This window comes from Ambystoma mexicanum, chromosome 11, assembly GCF_040938575.1.
Source record: "Ambystoma mexicanum isolate Mex_15411 chromosome 11, UKY_AmexF1_1, whole genome shotgun sequence".
NCBI lineage: Eukaryota > Metazoa > Chordata > Amphibia > Caudata > Ambystomatidae > Ambystoma > Ambystoma mexicanum.
This window is the reverse complement of record NC_090934.1, coordinates 1,243,162,669-1,243,172,044: the sequence shown is the minus strand read 5'-3', so window position 1 is coordinate 1,243,172,044 and position 9,376 is coordinate 1,243,162,669. Positions and strand designations below refer to the sequence as shown.

The 9,376-nt window shown below is 43.3% G+C and overlaps 1 protein-coding gene across 17 annotated transcripts in view; it reads right to left on the bottom strand.

Moving 5' to 3' along the window:
• Positions 1-5,304: 5,304 nt before the first annotated feature.
• The window catches only part of CELF6 (CUGBP Elav-like family member 6), a 582,701-nt gene continuing 578,629 nt past the window's right edge, over positions 5,305-9,376 (bottom strand). For all 17 annotated transcript variants that reach the window (XM_069624632.1, XM_069624633.1, XM_069624637.1 and 14 more), the window contains one exon: positions 5,305-8,190. Coding sequence is in view for 3 of the 17 variants with exons in the window: in XM_069624628.1 (XP_069480729.1) it covers positions 8,168-8,190 (23 nt within the window). In the remaining 14 variants the exon portion in view is untranslated. The remainder of the gene's footprint in view (positions 8,191-9,376) is intronic.

Genomic DNA, 9,376 nt, shown 5'->3' with positions numbered 1-9,376 from the left:
ATATGCAAGTCTCGCTGTCCCTGATCTAAGAGGGAGGCGAGAGTATTGTACCAGAATAGAAGCAGGCAATGAGGAGGGTCAGAAGAGACAGAAGTCTGACTTTGACCTCTACACCTATTTAACTTCCCCTATTTCAGATCATAGGGTGTGCTATCAAGACCAGTACTTTCATGGCAGGGTACCAGGGGGAGAGACTAACCCCAGCCATATAAAAACAAGGCCAGGGGATTCTCTTTTCTCCTCTTTCAATCACCCCATGATTATTCAACCCGCAAACATCCGTTTCAATCTCACCCCGTCTCCCCTCCCCATTTCAAATATGTACTAGGACGAGGAAAAGGCAACCAAGAGTTGTGAAGATTATCCATAGGAACAACACTGTGAAGAGGAATTTGCAGGGTGAGGCCTACTACACTCCATCACTAGACTGTCTCATTAATAGAGTCAGGCAAGGTCAGGCACCTGACGTTAACATACACACCTGACACCAATTGAATCCCAGATAGGGTATAAAAGGTGTGGTTCTGCCAAGAGAAATGAGCAAGCTGGGGTTGCTGGATGAACTGCGGAAGCCAGGAGACAGGAGGCTGCAACTGTAGTAGCCCAGAGGATCCTGAGGAGAATGGAACACCAAGGCGCCGACCCAGTGTGTAGAAGGGGCTGCAGTGTGGCGAGGGAGCTGTGTTTCAAAGGACACATATTGGGGAGAGTTGCAACCTGCTGGGCGTGTCCAGGATAGTGCTTGTTCCCCTGGGATGTGTGCCGTTCCCTGGGATTTCTGAGGGGCAGGTGGTGAGACCCTGACCTCAACCCACATATTCCGACGAGATTGCCTGCCAGCGCCGCACTACGGGGTGAGTTTTGTGAGAGAGAGAGAGAGAGAGAGAAATAGAGAGAGAGAGAAACTCAGTAGCGTGTGGGTGGCTGGAGCGGGACCAGTGAAAGAGCGGCAAAGCACAAAAGGCAAAAGAAAGCAGAAGAAAAAAGGTGCACAAGTGGTGCAAAAGCAGAAAAAAGCAGAAGAATGAAAAGAAAAGAGAAGGTGCGAGTGACCAAAAGAGAAAAGGAAAAGGTGCAAGAGGCACGGCAGAGTAAAAGAAGTGTGCATGTGTGCACAGCAAAGTAGAAGCAAAGTAAAAGAAGTGTGCAAGAGGCACATAAACTAAAAGAATGGTGCAAGAGGAAATGTGCAAGCCGCACGGCACAGTGGAAAGTGTGCAAGAGGCACAGTAAATTGGAAAGTGTGCAAGAACACGGACAGACGAAAGGTGGGGAAAACAAGGACAGAGTGAAAGAGGCACAGGAAGGAAAAGGTGCAAGAAGAGAAATACAGTGTAAGGAGACGGGCCAGAAATCAGAGTGGTCGCGCATGGGAGGAGCAAAAGCCCTGCCTTCTCAAAAGTCTCTGCTACTGCCCTGTGTTGACCAAAGGGGGAGCTACATTGAGAGTGAAGTGGGAGCAAAATCATCTGAAGTGGATAAAAGGCTATTGCGATCACACAGGAAGGAACTGTGCTATAAGAGGTACATCCTGACAAGGTGAACCTTTAGTGTTTTGTGTTTGTGAACTTTTAAGTGAACCTTGTTTGAGACAAGAGGGGCATAGGCTTGCTGAAGGGAAGCCTGAGAGGCCCACAGTAAATTGTGAAAGACATTGTCATAAGGAGAAAGGCCAAGGCTTGGGGAAAGGACCCCTGAGACGCCCAAAAGAAGCTGTGAGATAAATTACTGAAAGGAGAGAGGCATAGCCATGGGGAAGGGAACCCTGAGAGGCATGAAAGGAACTGTGTCTTTTCCTTTGGAACCAGAGAGGTCAGAGCTTGGGGAAGGGAACCCCAAGAGACCCATAGACATTGTGAACTATATTGACTTGACTGACGATACAGCTACGTGAAACAAGCCTTGTTTTGCATTTCTTTTTGAACCACCATTTTTCTTTAAGAAGTCCTAATATCACATGTGTTTTAAGAGTGAGGGCAAGCATAGGTTTTGACACAGGCAGGCTTTGGTTTTGGACGTACGAACATCAACGGCCCTTAGAACCACCAGTTAAGGAACAACCCCATTAGAATTAGGGCCAGGTAGGCATTACACCAACCCTACACATTTCTATAATAAAAGGTTTTCAAATTATAACTTTTGAGTCTGTGTCTCTCTTGAGACCATGCCTGTCTGACACTGGACAGACTTCATGCACATAAGGTAGAGAATGAGCATTAAAACCTAATTTATTTGCTGTATAACCATCTCACGGGCAAGTGAAATGGTGATTTTGGCAGCTTATACACTTGGAAGCCCTTTTCATAACAGAAAGCATTGAGTTAGAACAGGCCAAAAAACACACAGATTTGTTCCAAAGCTGACTCCTAGACTTAGGTTCTTTGCCAACAGCAAAGAGGGTTTTCATTCTCCTTAATAGCCCATTCCTCAACTGTGACAAAGCTGATTGAAACATAAATAATGATGAGAGGAAGTGTAACCAATATGTTACAACTTTAGAGATCGCCTTATGCAAGTTACTGTATAGAGCTTATTTTTGGACAGCTTTGTTCAAGAACTTGAATATCATAGGAGCACCGACCTCTATTTCCATCATAAGTCGAGCGGTCAAAGTGAAAGTGTTAATCAAACATTAGTACAATATTTACATGTGTATTTAGTGTATATGGTTTTAATTAACCAACTTGCACTTTAAATTAATTTTAAAAAACACAATATTTACAATGCCCAGTGTGACGAATCGCAGGTATTCGTTCGCTTCTTCCCAAGGGCGAGACTCCACCTGTGAGGCTAGGGAGGTGAGCCCGCTCTGCAAGATCCTCCCTAGGGGTCGAGGCAAGTGAGACCTCACCGGGAGATACTCCCCCTTTGGGGACAAGGGCTCCTGTTCCTGTGAGGAACTCCCTAAATCAACCACCTTAGCTGCATACATGGGAATATCATCTATGAAGGGTAGTGTGGCAACTATGTTTGGTTGAAGACAATGTGAAAAGAAGATTACGCTAAGAAATATATAGGCCAAAGAGATACCTGTATGTAAAAAGACTATCCAAAAAGAAGAGAAGACCTGGAGAAGAAGATACATTCTCCTTGGCCTATTTACTTTAGTTATATTTAGTGGTAGGGTCAGATAGAGTTAGTTTGGATGAAGGACATCTTTACTTTGGACTTCCTGACATCTGACGAGCACCTTTAGTTCTTGTAGATAGGCAGGGTATTCCCTTTAGAAATAGGGAGGGATAGGCATTATTCTTATACTTTTTATTAAAGTGAGAACAGAATGTCCTCAATGTGTCTGACTCCTTCTTCCGACACACCATAGCAGCTAATGCCATCCAAGGGACGGAAAAGCATTGTTCTCAACAGTGCGAATAACAACGCAAGCCATTTTTCAGCAGGAGCTTATTTCTGCTACCTCGATTTTCATCCAGTATCTCTTTAACCACATTCCAAATCGTATAGGACTGTAGATACAGTAACAAATACACATGTCAGAAGCCCCCCTGGCATAGCAAAAAATACATATTAATAAATACTAATGAAGTAAAAGGAAATGGGTATGTTAGGCTACCATCAAACACAACGCTAGGGCACAATCCCGCACACCATGTGTGGCATACAGCATTCAGTCCTTTATACCAATGGAGCTGATCATGCTTCAGGTACAGCCCATTGCTTCATGTAAAGAAAAGCCTGCTTATGCATTGTACCCCAATCTTTGAGGGAAAAACACGTAGACACTGCCAATCACTCCACACACCTCCCAGATACATCCCTCTACTACTTGAGAAGTACATATCTCAAGGATACAGCCCTACCCCTAGTAGGACATTCAGCATCTACACACACACACACACACACACCCACACTTGCAAACATGCACACATACATGCACATAAGCACACACACACATGCAAACACGCACACATACATGCACATAAACACACACACATATATATATATATACACACACAGAAAGATTGGGCCCTAGGCTTGAAACTTTGAAACTCCTCTTGTGCTTCACTCTATTGTTATCCGTGTTTGGTTTTAGATGCGAGGTCACGGGTAGCTCGAGGTGCTGCCCACACCTCCTTTTATTGTAGAATGAAAGTAGTTTAGTCCCGGATACCTTGCACTATTGATTAAAAAGATGGATGTCTACAACAATCGTTTTTTTAAACCAATTGTGGTTTAATTAGTGTAAGGAAGTCGTAGGGCCTCATTACGACCCTGGTGGTCCCATAATGAATGGTGCCAGTACGGGACCGGCACCATTCATTACGGGATGCCTGATTACGAGGTCCCCTAGCGCGACCCGGAACAGACGTATGGTAAACCGTTATTAACGGGCCCGTTATTACCTCCATCCCCATTCCCATTGAGCCCTATGGGGGCTCAAATGGAAATGGGGAATGGTTTTGGGCATGAGGAATTACCGGGTCCTCCAAGGTCGGAATGATCTGGGAATTCCTCATTCACAGAACCCGGTATTGGAGCCTGGTATGGAGGCAGCCATGCCCGACAAGGGTCGGCTAACCACTTAAAACTATATGTCGTCCTTACACTAATAAAACCACAATTGGTTTAAAAAAAAACTAGTGTAATAGATATCCATCTTTTTAATCAATAGCGCAAGGTATCCGGGGACCAAACTACTTTCATTCTATATATATATATATATATATATATATATATATATATATATATATATATATATATATATATATATATACACACACCCTAAGCTCTGTGAAAGAGTCATATTAGGTATGTACATCAAGTATGTGCATGTCTCTATCCCAGGATGTGCAAAGTCCTTGTGCATATCCCTCCAACCTATGAATGTTTTAAACTCCTTTTGTGCAGCTCAGCATCGTCACATGCCTATCTGTAGCTCTTCAAACTATTAGAGGTGCAAACTCCAAATGCCCAGCCTTTAGTCCAATAGAAATGCAAACTCCTCCTATAGAGCCCTGCTCCATAGCAGAGTCAAACCGTTCATATATAGCGGCAAATGCCATCAGAAATGTAAACTCTTCCCAGCTCACCTATCATGGGAGTTCCCCGTTTTTCATGTATGGCTCATCACCCTAGAAGAGGTACAAATCCCTTCTGAACAGCCCTTTGCTCCATGGGTCATCTGTCCCACTCATCCATTAAGGCTCCACCACATTTTGCAGAGGTTGGATTCACCTTCGAAACTTCCAGACACCAATAGATTGAAAGGAAACAGGAAATATTTGAGACTTTTCTTTCAACAAATTGTCCTTGAATTTAATAAATAGCTCTTTTTTTGCTCTTGAATGTAGGCCCTTCTGTTTAACATTTTATTTGTTTTAAAAAAGAAAGTCACTTATACAGGTCATTGAAGTCGATTGTCATTTGAAAAGGAGGACCCTTCTAAGAAAAATGCTAACCATCTAAAGAGGTAATTCATCCTAAAACTCTAAGAAACACTACGAGGATCTGCGGGAATAGGAGATGTGGGCCCAGTGACCGGCTGATCGGGCCAGGAAAGCAAAGAAGGCGACAGCAACCCCTAACCCTACCCCATTCTAACGTACTAATACCCCACCCACTAATACTATATACTTAAACAGTCTGCCCAGCTTCTCAGAATTTCTAAATTTCAAGGAGGCAGCACAAGGGCAGTAGATGTGGTTTGTGTGTTTTTTGTCATGTGTGTGTCTATTATAATTTCAGGGCACAAAGGGTCTCAGAAACAACATTATTGAGACACCAACTTAAAAATGTAAAACTTTTCACCGGAGAGTGATCATGTGGAACCTGGGAGGTATTGCATCGCAGGGAACTTGTAAGCAAATTGGCGGCTCAGTCCATACAAGTTCCATTCGATGTATGGGCTTCTCACGGTATCACTCTTGACACATCTCAATGGTTCAATTGACTGTAAAATAGGACCATGCTTTGGAATGTTATTTTTCTGTTAAAGCATTAACCTTTGGTCCACAACTCCCAAAACTCACTTCAGAGGAATCAGAATTCCTGGGATCGCTGGAATCAGATAGGACATGGATTAAATTGAACCTCTCAGGAAACAAAGCACCAAGAGTCTAAAAGGAAGCTGGTTACAAGGAATTGTAGATATGCTGGAGCACACCCTCGTAATGAGTTTCATTGGACCAATCAACTTTAATGGTGCTTCACAATTTGGAATCGCAAATTGTTTTTGATTTTTGTTAACTTCCCAACCAATTAAAAAAAAATTGGTGATGGCTAGAAGGTTTAGAATTAATCTTAACCGCTGGCATTGCTCTGAGAAACCCTCCAGACCATTGTGCTTTGCTTGCCAAGCCATTGCAAAAGGGGAAGAGCATATGCAAATCAGGCTTGGTCCCACCCAAAAAGGGGCCATCCAGCCCGAACTGCTTGGTCACATCCCTTCTGCACGAGACCACAAGCATCCACAGACATGTTGTTTCGGCCATGTTTCTTTCCCCTTTCTGTAATGGCTTGGCAGGCGAAGGACAATGGCCATCCCAAAGGCCCATGGAGATAATAATCATTAACAACAACTTGTGGGCCTGTGCAGACAATAATCATTAACATGATATGTCTATCTAATATCATGTGCAAAATCTCAGTCAACTGAATAACTATCGTAGAGACCACTGTGTATTATTTATGCAGTAAGAAGCAATTCAGCCCAATGGCGTGTGCGATATAAATGGGGAACATTAATAGCCATAAATGTGTTACCTTGTGAGGACTGTACCATGTGTCATTCCCCGATTGGACTGTGTCATGTGAAATCCCCTGATAGGAAAAACCATGATGCGTGCATCCACCTGGCTGACACAACAGCTGAAAGTACTTCCCTAGGGGACATAATCGGAAAGCCTGATTCTACCTGAAATGTATTTATGAAGTGCCAAATCCCCAATGATTTTGTAAAATAGACGATGACCTGCTTTACATAGAGGGAAAAACCAGTGGAAAGGTGTTATTTTATGACTATGTGGCACATGGACTGCAACCCAATCACCGAGAGTGCACATAAAGCTGTTAGGTTAGGCTCTCTATGACTTACCCTGCGACAGAGATTTTCATTAAAACTGGACGACACCGGTTACATTCCTCGCTCAAACCTCCTAACTTCTAAGATCTACCAACAAGGACATATCTTTGTTTTCTTCTTCTGTGATTGTGTTATCTTTCATAAGGAGTCAGTGTATTAGTCTCTGTCCTTTACATTGTACATCCCCTAGTACATCAATGACACTTATGCTAAAATGAACCACTCCCTTCAGCCGGCCACTGGAGCTCACAAATTGGCAACAACACTAGAAATGCACCCAACGCCTCTTTGGCGTTTCACGTCCCTCCTTCCTCCCTTTTTGTTTTTTTAATGTTTTTAATTTACAGCATGTTTTTTCATTATTTTTTGTCTTTTTATGCCTTATTTTAATTAACTTACTTTTGTATATATATTTTTATATATTTTAAAAAAACTGATAGTCCTTTGGTCCCCTCCACTCTTCGGAATGATAAGACTTTGAAGAACGTAGATCTGAGCGCCAGTTACCAGTGGGAGGTGATTCTGTGCCCTGATGAAATAGATCTCTAGATATGAACTGCTTATGTATGTATATATGTATATATGTATATATATATATATATTTATGTATTTATATATATATCATCTGTAATGTCTATTGTTTGCAGGGCATCCTGGTGGGGTTCTTTCCATCCTGCGCAGGCAAACTCTGTTTCTTGATTTGCGTATAGTAGGCACATGACCCCAGGAGTCTTCCTCACTGGCTTTGGTTATTCTCCGGTATGAACTCATCTTTCAGGCGCAACTCTGCAGATGCGTCCAAAGCAAGCTTCTCTTTCTTCCCGCCTCATAAACCCACCCTCCCACCCAACTGTGGATGAGGCTGCGGAGGGAGGCGTAGTAGATCCTGCAAACAGCATGTCCATAAGTCGCTTCTGTTGGTTTTTAGTGAGAGAGTTCGTTCTTCGCTGCCACCCAAAGACACTGTATCAGAAAAAGAGCGAGATATGTAGTGTTCAATAGTCATCAATGCTGTGAAGGCGTGTCCTAGGTTCCATCTTCGCGGGGCCCTCGGGTAGGGTCTGCCGCAACAAGAAAAGGGTGTTTCACATGTCTGTAATCACAGCAGTTGGTGAACATGAAGTGCGCTCATAAATGGCAGGGCATCCAATCTGTAAGAGAGAAGAAACATGGAGCTATTAAAAGGGGCAATTACCACGAAAGGAGATGGAGGGAACCAATTAGGAAAAGAGGTGGGAGAGACATAGGCAGAAAGTAGAAAGGGGATTGGGCGATACAGTAAAAGAGACACAGAAAGAAAGCTATAGGGAGAGACATACAAAGAGATAGAGCGAGAGGCTTGGAGAGCATGGAAGTTGGGGCTAGGGAACGGAAGGGAATAGAGGGAGAAGGTAGGGATACTGGCGGTGAGACATTGGGAGATAAATGATAGTAACAAAATGAGTGGTAGGGAATGGAATATAATAACGGGGACCAGGAATGGTGGCAAGAGATCACACAGCAAAGGCAGAGAAAGGGAAACTACGAGAAACAAGAATACACATTGAGGGTAAAGGACAACTGGACCTGGGAATGGGGGAAAACTGAGAAAAGAGAAATGAGAGAAAATGCGAGTAGACAAGGGAAATCTAGACAATGTGAGAAACTAAAAGGGGATGAAAGAAGAGAAAAGAATGTGTGAGAATGAGGAAACTTTGAGTGGACGGGCTAGGGCAGACAGAATATGAAGGCGGTACGGGATGTACAAACCGAAAGACACACACTGAAAGGTGAAGTTAGTAAGATGCAAGAATGAAAACGAAGAGGGAGACACAAAAAGAAAGTGAGAGAGACACAGTATGTGAGAGAAAGGGGATGGGCAAGAGCAAAGGAGCAAGTGGGATAGAAGCAATGAGCTGGAGAAAGGGAAAACATAGAAGCAAGGGAAACTGGAGATGGGGAAAATGAAGTGGAAGGAAAAGAGCAGGGGAACTAGAGAAAGTAGGAAAAAGATCACCCACAAACGAAAAGGAGAGAAAGAAAAAGAGTGGGGCAAACAGGGAAGGGGGAAGTTAAAGAGCTAAAGAAACAGAGAAAGCAAAAGTACAACAACTGGAAAAGAAGTGGTAGAAAAGGTAAAGTGCGGTAGCAAGGAAAGGATTGGGAGAAAGAAAGCATGAGAGAATGACAGAGTGAAAGAAATAGAGGCGACGATAGGTGCTGAATTGGAGAATTGGGAGAGGCGTACAATGTGTAGAAAACTAAAGGTTGAAAGAAAAAGCAAAGGGATGGGGTAAGAAAGGAAGGGATGGAAGGAATTGCAGGATTGTTGAGAATGGAGGGTTCAAGGGAGAGATA